We start from the raw sequence: 22148 nt of genomic DNA, 5'->3' as shown, positions 1-22148 counted from the left end.
ATTTATGGCTCGTACAGCCGTGGATGGGCACCTGGACAGCAAGGGAGCACTCCTTCTCACGATCTAGTAAGCAGTCACCGCCTCAAATCTGTGTTTGGCATCAGTATCGCAAGACCTGTTGTAGGTCATAATAAAATTGTAGATTGCCATAGTTCAGACCATATGTGCCCACTGATATAAACATTTTGGTCACAGCGGAACACTGAGCTAACAGATATCTACATCTAGGGTCCAGTACAATGTCATGCACTTTGATCCCCCTGCCCCTTCTGATCCACAGCAATACTCTTCTCACTTGAATGCCATAAGAGACTGTAGAGCATTCCCCTTTCAATTTGCTGCTGATGGTTAATGTATTACTTGGGGCTAGTGTGTCTCTTGGAGTAGTTCTGTAGTGTGTCTTTTTAAAAATGTTGCAACTCTACTAACCTTCCTATGGCCATTAAGACTACACACATTCATGTTAAGAATATCACTGCAGTAGTGTGTGATTTATTAGTGTCTGCCATGTATGACTTTCCCTTCCATAATGTTGCATGTGTGAGTCTATCAATAAACATTCAGTCTCAGAATATCTCCCTACAATCTCCTGTGTTGTGATGAGTATTCAGAAAATTCCCCACTCACCAACTACACTGCAATCCCAAGCTAGCAGTGACAGCATTGTTGCCCTCCCTTCCATCCCTGCCCAAACCATCCATCTTAGAATATGTGACATTGTGGGTCACACTCGGGGACAGAGCATACCCATACCCAGAGCATACCCAGAGCAAGTAGTAGTGGTGGCCACATGAATACCGTCTCAAGGTTATTATATTCCAGATTCATTGCCTAACTCGGGTCTCTCCAAAGTTCAGCAGCACCTCGGGGAGGGTTGCACCATACCTGCACGGTTCAAACTCCCAGCAGGATGCCGCCATATATCATTTTGTCTAGTCAGTATGTATACCGCTCTGGGAGCCCTTCCACCTGACTGCAGCCGCAGGGTCTCTGCTGTTACATGATCAGCCAAATGTCCATTTCATCTACTCATAATATTTCTCTTTATCCCGTAGTGGAAGTTTACATTTTTCTAGCTTAGGTCTTCTTGTTGGGTTGTCATCACTGTCCAGGACCAGTCAGTTTCATTAAAGTTTGAGGCTTCATCCTGAGTGTGTTTTGGGCTTGTACTCCAGTCTTGGGTGAGGAAACTTGAAATAATCCCAGTATTTTTCAGTTACAAATATGGGACCATGTCTAGCAGCCACTGGAAGCAAGATGCCTGCTGTGTGTAAAGATGATAATTTGAAATGGAAGAAAATTAAACTAAAGAGTTAACTATATGTTTATATTGGTTCCATTAAACTCATCATTTAAATTTTCTCCCATTTCCAAGTGTCACATCTACAAACAGCAGGCATCCCTTGGACCCACATCCCAGTTTATTCAGGCACTACCCAATATAGTGATGGAACAAAGCATGCAGAGAGCGAACTATAGAGTACAGGGTGATCTCAACCTACATGATGAAGATATCAGTTGCATAAATGCAAAGAATCTAACATAGGACCTTGAGGCCGTTCAGCTCACTCACACAGTGATGCTGCCCATGCACCAAAAAAGGCACCTTCCTGATACCATATTTTCAAACATTTTTGATTTAAGCTCAGCATCTCCTCTCCCATTATGCTGGTCAGATCATGGTATGATCCCTTTCCATCTTGAAAGGGTAGGAAACAAACCTATTCATAACCAACAGCAAAGTTGGTCGAAATTAGATGGAGATAGCTGGAAATCCATCCTTTGTAGTTCCACCCCCCATTATGATGGAGGAAATAGCCAACATGTACTCCACATTTGAAGAGTTGATAGAAACCAACTAGAGCAGCTAGTTCCTAAGAGATTGCAGAAAAGTAGTCGCACCCAAGCGCATGCCCCATGGTTCTCAAATGATCTCATTAGCCTAAAAAGAAATGTAAAAGAAAATAAAGAAGTGGACAAAACACTATGATATAGCTAGTAAACAAGTGTACAATGTTAGAAATGGGGTTTTTGGTTGGCAGTCAGGTTACCCCCTGTCCAAGCAAAAGCCCTCACTCTAGTCAGGGTAAGTCACACACTATCCAAGATTATCCTGTGCCCACCCTCTGGTAGCTTGGCACGAGCAGTTAGGCTTAACTTAGAAGGCAATGTGTAAAGTATTTGTGCAATAAATCATACAATACCACCATATAGCACCACAAAAATACACCACACAGTGTTTAGAAAAATATATAATATTTATCAGGATAATTGTAGGTCAAAAAGAACAAAGTTGCAATGTGAAATTTGTAGAAGTATCACTGAAAAGTGATATAAAGTGTCTTAAGTCTTTAGAATATAAACAAAGTCTCTTTTAAGCACAAGTACCTGGTTGGGAGTGGAAAAATCTCCTCAGAGGGCCACAAGAGAAGAGGTGCATGGAAAAAGGGTGTGTGCGTCGATTTCTCCCCAGCACACACAGACTTGCGTCGTTATTTTCCACGCGGGGAAGTCGGGCGTCGTTTTCCGGCACGTGGACAGTCTCTTTCTGTGGATCGCGGGGATTTCCAGTTGTCCCGGGTCTGTGCGTGGATTCTCCTGCTTGTTCTCCGGCTGCGCGTCGATCTGCGGGGCTGCGCGTCGAATTTACGATCTCACGGCAGGCATCGCGTCGATTTCTCCTCTAGACTTCGATCTGCGGGGCTGCGCGTTGAAATTACGATCTCACGGCAGGCGTCGCGTCGATTTCTCCTCTAGAGGTCGGGCGGCGTTGTCCTTGCGAAGCCGTGCGTCGGATCTTCGATCGTCCCAAGAGCGTTGCGTCGATCAGCGTCGGTGTGCGGCGTTTTTCTCGCCGCGAAACAAGCTGTGCGTCGAAATTTTCGGCGCACGGAGCGTCCAAGTAAAAGAGAGAAGTCTTTTTGGTCCTGAGACTTCAGGGAACAGGAGGCAAGCTCTATCCAAGCCCTTGGAGAGCACTTTCACAGCCAGACAAGAGTTCAGCAGGGCAGCAGGGCAACAGCAAGGCAGCAGTCCTTTGTAGAAAGCAGACAGGTGAGTCCTTTGAGCAGCCAGGCAGTTCTTCTTGGCAGGATGTAGTTTCTGGTTCAGGTTTCTTCTCCAGCAAGTGTCTGATGAGGTAGGGCAGAGGCCCTGTTTTATACCCAAATGTGCCTTTGAAGTGGGGGAGACTTCAAAGAGTGGCTAAGAAGTGCACCAGGTCCCCTTTCAGTTCAATCCTGTCTGCCAGGGTCCCAGTAGGGGGTGTGGCAGTCCTTTGTGTGAGAGCAGGCCCTCCACCCTCCCAGCCCAGGAAGACCCATTCAAAATGCAGATGTATGCAAGTGAGGCTGAGTACCCTGTGTTTGGGGTGTGTCTGAGTGAATGCACAAGGAGCTGTCAACCAAGCCCAGCCAGACGTGGATTGTAAGGCACAGAAGGATTTAAGTGCAAAGAAATGCTCACTTTCTAAAAGTGGCATTTCTAGAATAGTAATATTAAATCCGACTTCACCAGTCAGCAGGATTTTGTATTACCATTCTGGCCATACTAAATATGACCTCCCTGATCCTTTCAGATCAGCAGCTGCCACTTCAACAGTGTATGAGGGCAGCCCCAATGTTAGCCTATGAAGGGAGCAGGCCTCACAGTAGTGTAGAAACGAATTTAGGAGTTTTACACTACCAGGACATATAACTACACAGGTACATGTCCTGCCTTTTACCTATACAGCACCCTGCCCTAGGGGTTACCTAGGGCACACATTAAGGGTGACTTATATGTAGAAAAAGGGGAGTTCTTGGCTTGGCAAGTACTTTTAAATGCCAAGTCGAAGTGGCAGTGAAACTGCACACACAGGCCTTGCAATGGCAAGCCTGAGACAAGGTTAAGGTAGCTACTTAAGTGGGTGGCACAACCAGTGCTGCAGGTCCACTAGTAGCATTTAATCTACAGGCCCTAGGCACAGGTAGTGCACATTATCAGGGACTTATAAGTAAATTAAATAGTCCAATCAGGTCTGATTCCAGGTTACCATGTTTTAGGGGAGAGAGCATATGCACTTTAGCCCTGGTTAGCAGGGGTAAAGTGTGCAGAGTCTATAAACCAGCAAAAACAGTGTCCAAAAAGTGGAGGGAGGCAGGCAAAAAGTTAGGGGTGACTACCCTAAGGCTGTCAGGTCTAACATGTGTCCCCCCCAGCTGAAAGTAGGGAGAGCTACCCGACCTCCTGGGAGCTCTCATCGCTAAGGCGGAAGTACCTGGAGAGACCATCAGCATTGGCGTGGTCAACCCCTGGGCGATGTTCCACCGTAAAGTCCATCCCCTGTAGGGAAATGGACCACCTCAAGAGTTTTGGATTCTCACCCCTCATCTGCATGAGCCATCTGAGGGGCCTGTGGTCTGTCTGAACCCGGAAGTGAGTCCCAAACAGGTAGGGTCTTAGCTTCTTCAGTGCCCAGACCACAGCAAACGCTTCTCTTTCAATAGCACTCCACCTTTGTTCCCGTGGTAATAGCCTTCTGCTAATAAAGACTACCGGTTGATCTCTGCCCTGCTCATTCAGCTGTGCTGGGACTGCCCCTATGCCATGCTCTGAAGCGTCTGTCTGCACGATAAATTCCTGGGAGTAGTCAGGGGCCATGAGTACGGGGGCCGTGCACATGGCTTCCTTCAGGGCGTCAAAGGCTTTCTGACAAGCCTCTGTCCAATTCACCAACCTAGGTTGTTTCTTGGAAGTGAGTTCTGTCAAGGGTGTTACAATGGTACCATAGCCCTTGACAAACCTGCGGTAGTGTCCTGTGAGGCCTAGAAAGGCTCTCACCTCTGTCTGGGTTCGTGGGGGTTGCCAGGCCTTGATAGTTTCAATCTTGGCCTGGAGTGGCTGCACCTTGCCACCACCCACTAGGTGTCCCAAGTACACCACGGAACCCTGCCCAATCTGGCACTTACTGGCCTTGATGGTCAGACCTGCCTGTTGCAGGGCCTGAAGCACCTCCTTGAGGTGAAGCAGGTGTTCCTCCCAGCTGGAACTGTAGACAGCTATGTCATCCAGGTAGGCTGCACAGAAGGCATCCTTGCCAGCTAGGACCCCGTTAACCAACCATTGGAAGGTAGCGGGCATTTTTCAACCCAAACGGCATCACCCAGAACTGGTAATGGCCATCAGGGGTTGAGAATGCGGATCTTTCTTTGGCCCCCTCAGTCAGGGCGATCTGCCAGTACCCTGAAGTAAGATCAAACGTACTTAGGAACTTGGCAGCGCCTAGCCTGTCCACGAGCTCATCAGCTCGGGGGATGGGGTGAGCATCAGTCCGGGTGACTGAGTTGAGACCCCGGTAGTCCACACAGAACCGGAGTTCTGGCTTCGCACCTGGGGCAGTAGCCTTAGGGACCAACACCACTGGGCTGGCCCAGGGCTTACTGGATTTCTCAATAACCCCTAGAGTCAACATCTTGGAGACCTCCTCCTTGATGCTGGCCTTCACCTTATCCGACAACCTGTAAATTTTGTTTTTCACAGGGAGACTGTCACCAGTGTCAATATCATGAACACAGAGGTGGGTCAGTCCAGGAGTAAGGGAGAACAGGGGGGAGAACTGCTCCAACAGCTCATAGCAGTCTCCTTTCTGATTTAGAGTCAGGGAGTCAGACAGAATGACCCCGCTTACTGACCCATCACCTTCTTGGGCAGAGAGGAGGTCGGGGAGAGGTTCACTCTCCTCTTCCGTTCCTTCATCTGTGACCAGAAGCATGTTGATCTCCGACCTCTCAAAATGAGCTTTTAGTCGGTTCACATGGAGCACCCTTAGGGGATTCCTAGGGGTTTGGAGGTCCACTAGGTAAGTGGCCTCCCCTTTCCGCTCCTTTATTTCAAATGGGCCAGACCAGCGGCCCTGGAGAGCTCTGGGCTCTACTGGCTCCATTACCCACACTTTGTCTCCAGGTTGAAACTCTACCAGGGTGGCCTTCTGGTCATACCATTGTTTCATCACCTCTTGACTGGCCTCAAGGTTATCTTGGGCTTCTTTCCAGAAGCGGGTCATCTGGTTGCGGAGGGCCAACATATAGCTGACCACATCCTGAGGGGGTGTCTTTGGAGCTTTCTCCAATCCCTCCTGGACAATGCTTAAGGGTCCCCTGACAGGGTACCCGTAGAGAAGTTCAAAGGGACTGAACCCTACCCCCCTCTGGGGGACCTCTCTGTAAGCAAAGAGAAGGCATGGTAAGAGGACGTCCCACTTACGCCTCATGGCCTCAGGGAGGCCACCAATCATGCCTTTCAGGGTCTTGTTGAATCTCTCCACAAGACCATTAGACTGGGGGTGATAGGGTGTGGTGAACTTGTAAGTTACACCACACGCATCCCACAGAGACTTCATGTATGCAGACATGAAGTTAGTGCCTCTGTCAGACACTATTTCCTTGGGGAATCCCACACGGGTAAATATCCCCATCAGGGTTCTGGCCACCACCTGTGCAGTTACGGTCCTCAGAGGGATTGCCTCTGGGTAACGGGTGGCATGGTCCACCAAAACCAGGATGAACCGGTTGCCTAAGGCAGTTTTGGGGTCCAAGGGACCAACAATGTCGATGCCCACCCTTTCAAAGGGGGTGCCAACGACAGGAAGTGGAATCAGGGGGGTTTTAACCCTTTTTCCTGCTTTACCACTGGCCTGGCAGGTAGGACAGGATCTGCAGAACTTGTCTGAGTGTGTCCTCATTTTGGGCCAATAAAGTGGGTGACAAGCCTGTTAAAGGTCTTGCCCTGCCCCAAATGTCCTGCCAGGGGAATGTCGTGAGCCAGACCCAGTAGGAAGGTTCGGTAACATTGGGGGACCACCAGCATACGTGCTGCCCCAAAGCCCAGAACCTTAGGCTCACTGTAGAGGAGATCATTCTCCCAATATAGGTGGTGATCGCCAGAGGCGTCGCCTGCTGCCTGGTTTGAGGCTTGTTTCCTCAAACCTTCCAGAGTGGGACATTCCTTCTGCGCCTTGCAGAATTCCTGCCTGGTGGGTCCCCCCTCAACTTGCCAGCCAGCAAGCTCAGGTAAGTCACCTAGGGCGGCAATGTCTTCCCCAGTTGGCTCGGGAGCCTCCTCCTCAGGAGCCCCGTCAGCCACTGTGGGAATTTCTGGGGCCGGTTTCCCGCACCCCTGGTACCTCCTCCTGGCAGCTCTCTGGGCCATCGTTCCAGGCTCCAGATGCCCTTGACTTCCCTCTCGGTCAGCCATGGACCGTGTGGTTATGCAGACCCACTCAGGTAACCCTAACATCTCCAGGTGAGACCTGAGCTCCACTTCTTTCCAAGCAGTGTGCTCAAGGTCATTGCCTAACAGACAATCTACAGGCATGGCAGGACTCACAGCTACTTTCAGAGTACCAGAGACCCCCCCCCCACTCAAAGGGAACCAGAGCCACCGGTAGGTGACTCTCGCGATTGTCAGCGACTCTGACCTGGTGGAATGTATTAGGTACTATCTGCTCTGTTGACACCAGCTGACTCTTGATAGTAGTCATACTGGCTCCTGTGTCACGCAGAGCCTCCACCTTCTGCCTATCAATGGTGACCCACTGCCGGTACTTGGAAGTATTTCTGGGCATGTGGGCCTTGGGCACCATTTCTCCTTCTCCCAGGGACACTAGGGAAATCTCTACCTGCTCCCCAAAGCTAGTTGGGTCCATCTCCCCCCCGAGTGCTACACTAGTCAACCCAGGTGCCTGTCCGGTAGTGGACGGTGCCCTCTTGGGGCACTGTGGATCGCCTTTGTAGTGACCATACTGGTAACACTCCATGCATTTGGGGCTAGATTTCCCTGACTTGTCAAATGTCCCTGGCTTTTTCCCAAATTTGGAAAAGGAAGGGTTGCCATCCCCTCCCTGGGAATTCTTTTGGGGGCCTTTAGAGAGTTCCTTATCTGTAAGTTTATCTCCCCCCTCTTTCTTCTGTTGGGAACCCTGACCACCTTTGTGGGAGTCCCCCCCAGGTACCTTTTTGGACACTCTGGTGCTAACCCAGAGGTCCGCCTCCTCAGCAAGCTTCCTGGGATCAGTCAGCTTACTATCCACTAGGTGCTGCCGCAAATCTGTATAAGTAACATTAAGCATATGCTCTCTCAGGATCAAGTCATATAAACCTTTATAATCTGCTACTTTGTTGCCCCGCACCCATCCATTCAGTGCCTTACTGGAGAAATCAAAGAAATCTACCCATGTCTGTGTGGTTTGTTTGGTGCTGTCCCTGAACCTCTGACGGTATCCCTCAGGGGTCAGCCCAAACTTGGCAAGTAAAGTGGCTTTCTGAAGTGGGTATGTGTTTTGATCCGGTGGATCCAATATCAGAAGTGTGTCCCTCCCCAATGGCGGCACATAACCCCACATAGCTACCCCCCATTGCCCTTCAGGAACCTCATGAGCCCTTAGTGCAACTTCATAAGCAGCTAACCATTTATCTATGTCATCTCCCACCACAAAACTGGGCACCACATTTTTGGGTATACAAACCTTCTTTTCTCCAGCAGGTCCTGTCTGTATGCTGCCACCATTATTGCTGGATTCAGACTGTCTTGCCTTGATCTCCAGCTCCTTGAGACTCAGTTCATGAGCCAACAATAGTTTATTTTCAGCCAAAGCTCTTTCAGCTTCCACTTGTTTGGCTGCTCTTTCAGCTTCCGCTTGTTTGGCTGCCCTTTCAGCTTCTGCTTGAATCTGTTTAGCTGTTCTTTCAGCTTCAATCTGTTTGGCTGCTCTTTCAGCCTCAGCTTGTTTGGCTTCTCTCTCTGCCCTCCTCTCCTCCTGTTGAGCCTCAATTTTCAGTTTTGCCATTTGCAATTGGAACTCCCTTTCCTCTCTCCTTTCCTCTGCGGTCAGGCTTTGCATGGAGACACTGCTCCCTGGTCTGGAAGGGTGCACAATTGCAGTGGTAACACCATCCACAGATAGTGAAAATCCTTCTGAGGGGCCATTTTCTGGCTCCTCTTCCTCATCATCCTCTAAATGGGCTTCTGCCCAGGCCCTCAGCGCCACTTGAAAGTCCTCCTTTCTGGAGGCCCCTTGGGTGGGTACCCTTAATGCCCTGCAGAATCCTCTTAGTTGTTTGACCGTGTATGTATCCAACTGGACTAGGTCAAAGTCCCCTGTCTGAGACCCAGTCAGAGACATGTTGAGTGAGTATTTGGTTTTTGAAAATTGTCAGGAAAAAACGGATTTTCAAAAAGAGATAAAAACCAAGTTGACCTTCAACTGTGGGTAGGTAGTGAAATACTTAGCTACTGGATGTCACTGCACAAATACAAGTCCTATCCTCACCGCTGATCACCAATGTTAGAAATGGGTTTTTTGGTTGGCAGTCAGGTTACCCCCTGTCCAAGCAAAAGCCCTCACTCTAGTCAGGGTAAGTCACACACTATCCAAGATTATCCTGTGCCCACCCTCTGGTAGCTTGGCACGAGCAGTCAGGCTTAACTTAGAAGGCAATGTGTAAAGTATTTGTGCAATAAATCATACAATACCACCATATAGCACCACAAAAATACACCACACAGTGTTTAGAAAAATATATAATATTTATCAGGATAATTGTAGGTCAAAAAGAACAAAGTTGCAATGTGAAATTTGTAGAAGTATCACTGAAAAGTGATATAAAGTGTCTTAAGTCTTTAGAATATAAACAAAGTCTCTTTTAAGCACAAGTACCTGGTTGGGAGTGGAAAAATCTCCTCAGAGGGCCACAAGAGAAGAGGTGCGTGGAAAAAGGGTGTATGTGTCGATTTCTCCCCAGCACACACGGACTTGCGTCGTTATTGTCCACGCGGGGAAGTCGGGCGTCGTTTTCCGGCGCGTGGACAGTCTCTTTCTGTGGATCGCGGGGATTACCAGTTGTCCCGGGTCTGTGCGTGGATTCTCGTGCTTGTTCTCCGGCTGCGCGTCGATCTGCGGGGCTGCGCGTCGAATTTACGATCTCACGGCAGGCGTTGCGTCGATTTCTCCTCTAGACTTCGATCTGCGGGGCTGCACGTTGAAATTATGATCTCACGGCAGGCGTCGCGTCGATTTCTCCTCTAGAGGTCGGGCGGCGTTGTCCTTGCGAAGCCGTGCGTCGGATCTTCGATCGTCCCAAGAGCGTCGCGTCGATCAGCGTCGGTGTGCGGCGTTTTTCTCGCCGCATAACAAGCTGTGCATCGAAATTTTCGGCGCACGGAGCGTCCAAGTAAAAGAGAGATGTCTTTTTGGTCCTGACACTTCAGGGAACAGGATGCAAGCTCTATCCAAGCCCTTGGAGAGCAATTTCACAGCCAGACAAGAGTTCAGCAGGGCAGCAGGGCAACAGCAAGGCAGCAGTCCTTTGTAGAAAGCAGACAGGTGAGTCCTTTGAGCAGCCAGGCAGTTCTTCTTGGCAGGATGTAGTTTTTGGTTCAGGTTTCTTCTCCAGCAAGTGTCTGATGAGGTAGGGCAGAGGCCCTGTTTTATACCCAAATGTGCCTTTGAAGTGGGGGAGACTTCAAAGAGTGGCTAAGAAGTGCACCAGGTCCCCTTTCAGTTCAATCCTGTCTGCCAGGGTCCCAGTAGGGGGTGTGGCAGTCCTTTGTGTGAGAGCAGGCCCTCCACCCTCCCAGCCCAGGAAGACCCATTCAAAATGCAGATGTATGCAAGTGAGGCTGAGTACCCTGTGTTTGGGGTGTGTCTGAGTGAATGCACAAGGAGCTGTCAACCAAGCCCAGCCAGACGTGGATTGTAAGGCACAGAAGGATTTAAGTGCAAAGAAATGCTCACTTTCTAAAAGTGGCATTTCTAGAATAGTAATATTAAATCCGACTTCACCAGTCAGCAGGATTTTGTATTACCATTCTGGCCATACTAAATATGACCTCCCTGATCCTTTCAGATCAGCAGCTGCCACTTCAACAGTGTATGAGGGCAGCCCCAATGTTAGCCTATGAAGGGAGCAGGCCTCACAGTAGTGTAGAAACGAATTTAGGAGTTTTACACTACCAGGACATATAACTACACAGGTACATGTCCTGCCTTTTACCTATACAGCACCCTGCCCTAGGGGTTACCTAGGGCACACATTAAGGGTGACTTATATGTAGAAAAAGGGGAGTTCTTGGCTTGGCAAGTACTTTTAAATGCCAAGTCGAAGTGGCAGTGAAACTGCACACACAGGCCTTGCAATGGCAAGCCTGAGACAAGGTTAAGGTAGCTACTTAAGTGGGTGGCACAACCAGTGCTGCAGGTCCACTAGTAGCATTTAATCTACAGGCCCTAGGCACAGGTAGTGCACATTATCAGGGACTTATAAGTAAATTAAATAGTCCAATCAGGTCTGATTCCAGGTTACCATGTTTTAGGGGAGAGAGCATATGCACTTTAGCCCTGGTTAGCAGGGGTAAAGTGTGCAGAGTCTATAAACCAGCAAAAACAGTGTCCAAAAAGTGGAGGGAGGCAGGCAAAAAGTTAGGGGTGACTACCCTAAGGCTGTCAGGTCTAACATACAAGGAAACTGTAAAATAATCACTATGCCACAATGAAGTTTAGAGTTTCCTTCCTTAGTACTAAGATTGATAATGCTGCTAATTCTGCCAAGGAGCTTTTCAAAAAAGTTAGTTCATACATAAAGCCTCCTGTGGTACAAGCAGGCCTGATAGCATTGGAGGCCAGATGAAATATGTTAGCAAGGTACTTTATGAAACTAGTTAACAATATCTGTGCAACCTTGCCCAGGGATAGGCCTTCAGACACCAGTGGCAAAATAATGCACCAGCTGGGGAAGGTTAAGGAGAGCTTATTAGCCTTCCCGAAGATAGCGGAAGACATCACAAGCATACTCACCTTAATCAAAACATTTTATTTTCTTGCAGATCACCTTGGTTTTTGTTTTGTTTATTTTCAATCCATTCTTTATCGAGTATACTGCAAAGTACATTATTAGTCTTTGTAGATTAGCTTTGATTTGATTGGCAGGGATCACATCATCTGGGCACAGCAGGTTCTATAACACGTGGCCACAAAGCATAGGTGAGTGGGAGTTGACAGTCTCTAGGTCTATGGTTAGGTCGGCTAAGTAAAAATTAAATAATTGAGCTGCCAGTATACAACCGTGCTTCAGTCTTATAGTGCTATTGATCTTTAAGGAGGCCTACAAACCGTCCCCAGTGTTTATTCTCACCCATGTATTTCTCGAGAGTAGTTGAATGCCCCTGAGAACGGAGGATGGATTATTGCATTGAACCAGTTTTTTCCACAGATTATTTCTCTGAACTCTATCAATACAGATCTGAAATATACAAAGAGATGTAGGGAAGTTCCAGCTTCCAGTGTTTTAGTAATAATAAGGGAAAGAGATAAAAGATTGGTGAAGGTACCTGCCCCACGACAGAAGCTCAGTTGGTTGACTGGAATTATCCTCCTTGTCCTTCGCCCTGGTGATTAAGGGTCTAGTTTACAGTTTGGCAGACTGGTTACTTCATCACAAATGTGACAGATATCTCAATTACCTTATTACAAATGCCGTAGAACGTAATGAACTTGTAATAAGGTGGACAGAATACAGTGGCAGCTGGTGACATTTGAAAGTGGTGGGGCATAAAAGTTGGGTATGACTCATATGTAGCGAGTGAAGTGAGCAAGCTTGATGGCCATACATGGGGTCCAAGGTGAGTTCTCCTCCCAAGAAAAAATTGAAAAAAGATTAACAAATGGTGCATTTGAAAGAAAATGAATTAAGTGAGAAAGCAAGGTTTATAAAGCGGTGGGAACGTATAGTTTTGAAATACTAAACACATTAAAAACTGCTCATATCTTACTGTCTTAATACGTTCAACAGTTGCTTTAATGTGCAAATTGTTCAGCGTGACAACTTCAGGCTGTTTAAAGTGCGTGCTTGCCCAGTGTCTTGCACTGCATGTAGCATAAATGCTGTAACCAGGCATCAGGAAGCATCCACAGCTGCTGGCTGCAAGCAACCATACAGCCATACAGGAATATGCGCAGACAGATCTTTAAGTGGGATGAAAAAAGTGTGGGCACTCTAAATGGCAATATGATGTTACGTTTATAGGCAGAGAACTTCTGTTGCCTTGCTTTTCCCTTTTTGTGTTTTATTTGCCTCCAGTCTGATGGTACCCCGACAAGGGTTTGCTGAGATCCACCTAAACGATGCTCGTGGAAGTCAGATTAGCAGGGAGGCTGATTCCAATGACTGTAAATGATTCAGCTGATTTTGAAGCTGGTGCGGGCCAGCAAGGGGAGCTAACGGAATTCCATCTGGTATTCAACATTTGGAGCTGTTTGTTCTTCAGAAGCCTGGGCCTGGTGTGTAATGCATGCTGTTAAGTAGTACAAATACACTGTCACTCTCAAGTGCATGCTGTAAAAGCCAGGTGGTTTAGAGGTCACAAGTGAGCTGCATGGTAGCAAGTGGAAGGTGTTCTGGCAAGCCTTACATGGTGTGGTGCTGCATTTACTTCTATCCAATTATATTAGCATTAGTTTTACATAATTGCATTCTGCCTTGGTCCTCCAATTCAGTTCAGCTTAGGAGTTGAGTAGTACCAGTAAGCCAATACTGGTTCAGATTTGGCTGTCAAGTAGCTGCAGTGAGTTCACCATGGAGGTTGAAACATGCAGCCTGGTGGACTGTTGTACATTTGATTAGCAGCACAAATAAATCGATCATAGAAATAAGGGTATATGTTTTGTGGTAAACAAAATTAGCAGCTAATTAACCGCTACTGACTATAAACCTAGGGCCCATATTTATACTTTTTTAGCGCCGCATTTGCGTAATTTTTTTACGCAAAAACAGCGCAAACTTGCAAAATACAATTGTATTTTGTAGGTTTGCGCCGTCTTTGCGTCAAAAAGCGGCGCAAATGCGACGCTAAAAAAGTATAAATATGGGCCCTAATGTTTAGAAATGTGAAATAAATTAATTATTCTTAACTGAAAACTAGAGCAACAGTTTTGATAATATCAAGGATTGTTCTGCTCCGATTACAATATCCGAGTGCTCATGTTTTTTTTCAAAGCGAGAAGTTGGTTCCCATAAATCAGAAGGTTCTTGGGGTAGTCGAGAGGAGATTTATGGAATACATAGAAGGCCGGAACCCTTCAGCCCCGCTCTCTCCCATACACACACTCCCAATGCAAACTCAAGGACTTGATCTGTGAATGAACTTTTGGCACAGCTTTTTAAATTGATGAAAGCATTTGTTAACCTTTAAGAAATGTATGGTTGTGAAAGGCATCTATCGTGGTCACATATGACTTCATAATATCTGAACTGTTGCTGTAGTTTTCAGTTGAGAATAACGTATTAATGTCGCATTTGTAAATAGTCCGTTTACAGTTAGCACCCATGAATTAGCTGTTACTTTTTTTTGCCCTCAAAGATGTACATTTATGTTCGTCAAGGACACACTGTTTCCCACCACCTCTCAGAGGATACGGGGGTATGCTACGACTTATGGTTTATTTCATGTGGAGTCAGTTTCTGACTTAAGGTTTGTTTTATTGTCCATTTTTTTTGTTGCTATATCTCTTGCTTTTAATTACGTCTGCTGGAGTACAAAACCTCCAATGGCTGGTGGAGCTCTGCAGGCCTCTGTGGTCTCCCAACAAAGGGCTCAGTGGGCACCGCTGAAGTAAGTGCTATCTGTCTTTTAGTTATATGTTTTTGGTGCACTTACAAAAAAGAATGACCGTGCCGAATGCACGCACAAACCTGTTGTATACCAGTGCAACCTATACATTTATTGCATGTTGCCTCTAAATTTTCTGTGTCTTGTCAGCGATTTGAATTCTGGGCTTGAGAACGAGGTGATACATGCAGTGTCTTCACTGTTGGTTGCATTTGGGAAATGGGCCAGTGCTCTTTATTTATTCATTTTTTCGGTTGTGGTATTTAAGTAGAATTATTCCCATTCAATAAGTATATATGTTTTGCTCAATTCAAAATACTTGGGGGGCATACTTACAAACAATTGGTGTAGGGCAGCATTATAATCTCTGCGTTTTACGAAGCATGTATTTTTGTTTCAGCTATTTGTGTATGGTTTGTTTACTATTTTGTCTCTTGAACATTCTGATGATGTCTTTCAGGCACTAACTGGACTTGCCAGCTCTTAAATGACATGGTATACACCACTTCAGGAAAGGAGCCTCCACAAGAAATGCCATTGCTTGAATTTGGAACGCCAGATAAACTAAAGGTTGGTATGGAAAACTGCACAACTTGGATTTGTAGTGTTGAAAAGGGCAAAGTGTTGAAAAGGGGAATAGTGTTAGAATTATACTCTAGCACAGATTTAAGTGATTACCGTTTAAATCCTTTTTACTGTGTTTTCTGCACTAGCCAAGCCCAAGGCAACCCCTTTATGTAACAGAATGAACAGAACCAAGCCTCTGGAGTGAATGGTATACTCAGACATGGGTTTCTTTTCCTTAATGAAACAGACTGAACGTGAACCCAGGTGTCGAAGGGGCTGGGACTGATGAAACAGGATATCCCTTCATTGTTCAGAAATTAGCTGCCTAGTGAAATGTCCTCAAAAATCTTGCTTGGACCGTTTACCTGAGATCAACTGGCACAAACATTGTTTCCTCCACTTCTCTGACCATTGATTACTGAACCCAAAACACAAGTCTCCTTCATATAAGCATATGCCCTTGGGACGTTATGGGAACAACATTGGAAACTGACGCGAAATTAAAAGAGTACTTTTGTAAAGCATGAAATTGCTCCCTAGAAGCTCAAACTATAACATCTGAATATCTGGAAATTAGAAGTTGCTAGTTAACCTCACTATTTCGCCAAGCACGATTGCTGTTTTAAGGATATACATTAGCTAAGTATACGTCCTACCAAATGTATGTAAACTCAGTTAACACCATCTCTTAGAAATAACCTTGTTTGAAACCAAGACAACTGAGGGAAAGTATCTGCCTTCATCCCTTATCCTCTCTTTGTCTGGTTTTACTGTCAAGTACATTTTTATTTTATATTTCATACTCCAAAGGAACTGTATCAAGTAAGATAAAAATGCCATAATAAAGTGCCAAATGGTTTTCTGCACTACGTGCTTCGAAAATGTTTTAAAAAATCTTGCTTTATTAAATTCATGGGCTCGTGCAACATGACCTTCGACACTGAATATTGCAGGATACACCTCACTCTTCCATATAACGCATGTACACAGAGACCACTAGTTTTTCAAGACAGAAGCAGAGCTTTGTCAGTGAAAATGAACATGAGCACCGGGATCTGTCTGGCATCTGACTTTGGGAAAGAATTTTACTTAATTTCAAGTAAACATCCAACTATGTAAGGTAATAGATGAACTGGAACTGCATGTGCCTTCTTATACCCTAGTTAACCCAAATGGCTCCAATGACTGCCCTCTAGCGTCATATCAAACTTGTTTTAGTGTTGAATCCTAGACAAGTGAGCATGTTACATGCAGGCACAGGCTCCCATCCTGCCCTGCGGCCGATCCTGATGCTGCTTAAAGACTGGGAGCCTGTGCGCATGTGTGTTTGGCCGACCCAAGATGGCCGGCCAAACACACATGCACTCTGAGAGGAGTGCACAGTGCACTCCCCTCTGCTTGTCACCCCAAATGCCTCACCCATTCACAAGGAAAGGCTAATAAACAGTTTATTTATCCGTTCCTTGTGAAAGGATTTGCAGCGGCTGCTGGCGAGGGGTGATGCTCTTCTGCCCTAATGGAGGAGCCACCCCTGACAGAATATCCACTATGTTTGTGACTAAGTAACTCATCCGCCAAACTCTAAATAAGGCCTCAAGTCTTGCAAAAGTAAGCTTCATTGTCAAGACGAGCTATGAGCTTATAATTTACTGGTGACGATCTAACTCCACCTCCTTTAGATCTGATTGATGATGGAGCCTCTTCAGACTGATACCTCCTCACTCTGAAATATGTGACTAAATACCAGGGATAGTTTAGCCGACCAAGAGTGCATTTGAGTGTTTTACAGTGCTTGAGGAATACTGTTTGGCCCGGGAGCACCGACACTTCGCCCTTTTCTAATTTGCTCAGCTATTTGACTTTCGGTGTAAATTAGTGATTCCTTCCAGTTGTCTGGCATCACTTCATAGAGTGGGCTATCATGGAGTCAGGTTGTATGTTGACCGTAGCGGAAGTTATGAGAGAAAGCAGAGTGGCAATCAGTTCTATTTTCTTTTCTTTTTTTATTATTATCAAAAAAAGAACACTAGTAAACTATAGCGCAATTTCCAATTAGAATATATAAAAAAGAACTTACGAACAATACATATTTACGTGTTCTCATTTTCTCAGACCTCATGGTGGTCTTCAGCAGTATCTACATTGGCTTTGATTTATCTGGGGTAAAGGTCCTCAGTGTGGTCTTGCTGGGATCTGTTACAGCCCCACACATCTCTAAAGAGCATCAGGGGCTCACAGCCAGTTGACCTTAGCCTTGAAATTCTTAGCAGAGTGTTGGAGTGAACATAACGCCGAGATGTGCTGAGTTGAGCCAAGCCATCTTCAGAAGTCTACTCCACCCTGTGTCTACACCTTCCCGCCTGCAGCGGGGGGCCCAGAGCCAGCAGAGAAGCACCATGGCAGGCACAGCAGGGGGAAATGGATCAGGCTGCCTGAGGCGGGGGGGTTGCAGGGTTTCTGTGAGATGACTGTTTCTGTCACTTGAGGTGGAAACGATTGAATACTGGCTGCAAAAGGTGGGAGGATGGCATCCTGCAAGTGGCAAATAGGTAGTGGGTTGCCAGTCACCAGAGGAGCAGGGGGAGCTGGGGAAATTCAAGATGCAGGGGATGAAGGCCAGGAGCACAAGCCATATAGGTGCCTGGGCCGACCGCTTCCATGCTCCAACTAGGAGTTGTAACTAACTACAGGAGCCTATGTACACTTCTCTCTGAGCCTCTCACTTCAGACGGCCAAGCGGTGCTTGGTTCTTACGTCTGTGTCCCTCAGCACGGCAACTCCTTGACTCTAGCTCCTGCAGCAAACTCCTCTTGCATCTAGTGCCCTTTGACTGCTTGCTTTCGCTACTGTGAGAGTCAAGTGTGGATGTGGTGTACTTGGCTCATGCAGAACCATAGTAGGACAGGCCCTCAGACACCAGAGGCAAATAACCTTAGCCACAATGGTGAACGCTCTGTAGCTCCTGTCTGACCCATTACCCCCCAAAATGTCTTACAGAAAACAAATGCCAGGAAAGACACTGTTATCAACAGTGTTCAACCTATCACACAAATGCACAGCTTATTTCAGTAGTACCACAAGAAGCCAATCCAATCTTGGTAGTTCAGTAAAGGGTGCAGCAACTCCCATTAGGCTTTGTGGCTACATCTTCCCGGGGCTTAAAGGCCAGAGAGCTGTGCACATGCCTACACTCACACACCCACACAAGGCAGACAGATGTGCACTTTACTGTCTCCACTAAACTTGAGTTGAGCCATAAAACACCACCATATTGTCTGTCTTCCATTTTGTTAAGGAGAGGACACTTTGGGCACTGCTTTGAAGTGGCATGGATGCCTAGTTCATTACTGTTTTCCTAGAATAAAATTTTGAAGTCTTGACAAAAAACAGTTGCATGTGCTTATCGATGTGTTTCCACAATTGTATACTATCATCATACTTTTTCTGGGCACATTTGTTGTATTGAGATTCAGGTGTCTAATCTTCTTTAATGTATTACACAGTTTAACCTCAATGCATTTGGACCTTGTACAGGTCCTTCATCAGGGCATAACTGAGTACAGCAATTCACATGGCTTGAGATGTCATGAGATAACATGCTACATCGCGAACCACAGAGCTAAAGTTTCAGGAATTCATCGTCCGTATGTGAGAGAACCGCCATGTTGGATCAACAGGTCTTTCAAGTTCTTAAAACACATAAATAATTGTCTGTGCCCTTCTAGGTTGGAGTCAATGTTGTGTCTCTAATTTGCTCCCAAATGAATGTGACAATGGCAGTAGCACTACTAGGTATTTTGTAACCAATTCTTTCACACTTTCCTACTATATTACATGAAGCTATAATTGCTCTTTTGTATGAGATTTCTGCGTGCATGGGTGCAGTGCTCAGCCCCTGCTGCTGTCACATGGCTCCAAAAAGCCACAGTTTAGAACACAGCCAGCTCATGTGGAAGATGTAAAAATCCTTCACAATGAGTTCAAAGCTGCCCCATAAATCTTGTTGAGTCTTGTGTGAGTCGGATCAGCACAATGCATGTAGTCAGATTGCACAGGTTTGAATCAGGCATTGCAGAATAACTTCACAGGTGATTCATTACCAGTCAGGTCCCTTTATGAATCCTTAAACCATTTGACCCTCAGGTAATCCAGCTAGGAACCTTGCATTTGGGATACTGCCCAGTACAGAAAGGTGCTCTTCTTCCCACCTGTCACCAAGTCAATCATGGTCTGAAGTTTTCCCTGTGTGGAAGGTTCCTGTGCGCTATTGTTCCATCAAAGGCAGGCTTCCCCTGTAATATAAACATACAGGCCTCGGAAATTCTACTCAACCACTTGCTACGGCGAGTCATATTTTATCAAGTCAAGCTGTTTTTAGGACTTACCCCTTCTGGCGAGTAGACATAGAACAGGTGTTCTGTTCAGTCAGAAAGTGAAGGAAGCCTTTACATTTTGTTATTATCTAATTTGCTCTGAGTTCAAAGACAGAGGTCAAAAGTCAGTTTGTCTTACAATTATTTTTCCTTCTGACTGCAGAGTTCCAGGATTTTGTCAGTTCTTTCCTCACACACAACATTCAAATAACTAAGTCATCTGTGCAAACATTTCAAACTATATTTCAGTAGTTGTGAAAGCCTATTGTTTGTACTTCTGTGCGATGAAAACATATTTTAATAGGACGAAAACTGATCAGAACTCTTTACTTGATATAGTGCAAAGAATAAATATGCTTTCTGAAACCAGATTTCACAGAATTTTTAATACATTATATAGTTTTATCAGTAAAGCTGCAAGTTAGTTGGAAGGATTTTGGACATTTCTTGGACATTTTCTGTCTGTAAATGACAGTGTGTGACCACATCATGCTTTAGTAATATATTTATTGAGAGTGAGTGTTTAAACATAACCCTCCTTCTCTGATATGTTATAATAACACTAAGAGGCAAGTAATGGATCATGTCTCCCCTACATGTGGGCTATATTTTTTTTATACATTGTGCAAACGTTTAGTCTGTTTAATGAAACATAGAACTTTATTTGTACAACACAAATGCTGCGCTCACATATTTGAAGGTGCACTCATATGTGAGAATGAAGAAAAAGGCAACTCTGTAAACTAAGATATTTGTGTAGGATCACTCAATTCGAGACTTGTTTACTAGTCAAGTACATTACAATTATGGTTGAGTAGATTATTCAACTTACTCGACCTGCATGTCTAGTAACAGTTTTAAGATTTTTTCAAGGCCTCCCGTATGTTAGTATCTGGCACACAGTGTCACCATAGTCCAGTATCAATGTACAAGATCTAAACAGTCTGCTACTTGTGTAAAGCCTGCTAAGGTTCATGGAGACACGTTCATGCCCCTCAAGATTTTGGTGCAGTGGGACTGGAAACCACATCAGAACAGAAGTAGCATACATTTATGCAGGTTTGTCTCTTCTCAGGTATCTTTTCAAGAAGCTCAGGTCACTGCTATCACCCTTGGGACAGAGAAGCTGCAGGTGGCATCTATAAACTTTGATCACCTGCACCACTACACTGAAATTATTTATTAGAAGTGTTTGCACGCAGGACAGAACAGATCACTGTTCTGAAAAGTGGAGCAACACAATTAGGTATAGTTGGAGCTTACTAAAGTGCCACTCTCTTCCTACCTCTATTCCAAATCACACCACACAAAAGGTCGACAGATTCCTTAAAAAGAGTGTCTTAAGGATTACTGTCAGGTTATTGGAGAAGTACCGGAGGTAGGAAAGGACCACCATTCTCACTAGGGTGAGTATGCTCAAAGTTGACAATAGAAGTTTCTTTCTGGATGTCACCTTACTGAGGATGGCATCCAATGCCGGAAGAGGTTGCCCCAGGCTAGACTTTCATATTTATAAACATAAAATAAATGGGCAGATGAACCAGCAGTAAAACCTTCTCCTCTGGGAACCATGCACCTTACGATGCCACCTTACCTGGTCATTAACATTTACCATACCACACAAGACCTCAATGATGGCAACCTCACCAGGGCCAGTGCATCTCTCCATCCCCAAATTATGTTTTGGAGCACACTCCCTCTCACTGTATAAGTTAGAGTATCCCTGACTTAAATGGTAATGCTCCAGCAATTACTATATTTCTTCCACAACCTCCCAGTGGCCATACCACAGAGCAAATTTTATACTCTGCATGTTATTCTGGGGAGCTTTCTATGTAATAAAGGCAGTGCACATACTGCAGTTATCAGTCAAAAAGGGGGTCTCCTAACTTCGAACACTATTATTTTGTGATACAACTGCAATTGTCTGCCCTCTGCCTGGCGGGTTGACTGGTGGATGAACTGAGGCTACCAATTTTGGAGTGCGCAGAGAAGGTGGTCCGAGAGACCTTCCTACTGCATGCGGTGGTCCCGAGAGGCTACTAATCTGCTACGAGTAGAATTAAACAGCTTCCTCAGTAGTCTGTGCCTAGTGACAACTATGCCACCATACTCCCCTGAGATCCACATCAGTGCTATCAAACCATTCAGGAATCTGGTTGAAAGACTGATGGCATGGAAGGCAGCTAGTGTGGCTACCCTAGGTGATCTGTTCCAAAACGGCATGCTCATTCTATTTGAGCAGCTACATTCTGACTATGGCAGATTGTTGGCTGAGGTGGGCCGCCTGTGGCAGATTGTCGTCTCATAGCCAGATCAACACCCATTGGTTCACACCATTGGTGTGGGCTGTAGTATTATAACCTGGCTCACATGAGCACTGGCACACACTCCATGAGACTCCCCACTACCAACTTGCAGGTCCTGGGAGCATGATATAGGCAGAGATGTGGCGCAAAAGGAGTTGTAAAGAGTACTACTATACCTAGTCAAACTTTCCAGTAACACTAAGTTTCAATATATCCAACATAATATTCTCCACAGGGCCTGACTCACCCAGGCCAGATT

General features: G+C 45.8%; 1 protein-coding gene across 1 annotated transcript in view; it reads left to right on the top strand.

The window, feature by feature from the left end:
- LOC138298970 (sulfotransferase 6B1-like) overlaps positions 1 to 22148 on the top strand; it is a 306443-nt gene that overhangs the window by 80040 nt on the left and 204255 nt on the right. Inside the window, exon 2 of the mRNA XM_069236917.1 lies at positions 15101 to 15210. Within this exon, the coding sequence (XP_069093018.1) occupies positions 15101 to 15210 (110 nt within the window). The remainder of the gene's footprint in view (positions 1 to 15100; positions 15211 to 22148) is intronic.

The sequence above is a fragment of the Pleurodeles waltl genome, chromosome 1_2 (genome assembly GCF_031143425.1).
Source record: "Pleurodeles waltl isolate 20211129_DDA chromosome 1_2, aPleWal1.hap1.20221129, whole genome shotgun sequence".
NCBI classification, from domain to species: Eukaryota; Metazoa; Chordata; class Amphibia; order Caudata; family Salamandridae; genus Pleurodeles; species Pleurodeles waltl.
Note: the sequence above shows the minus strand (reverse complement) of the source record. Positions and strands in the feature narration are given on the sequence as shown.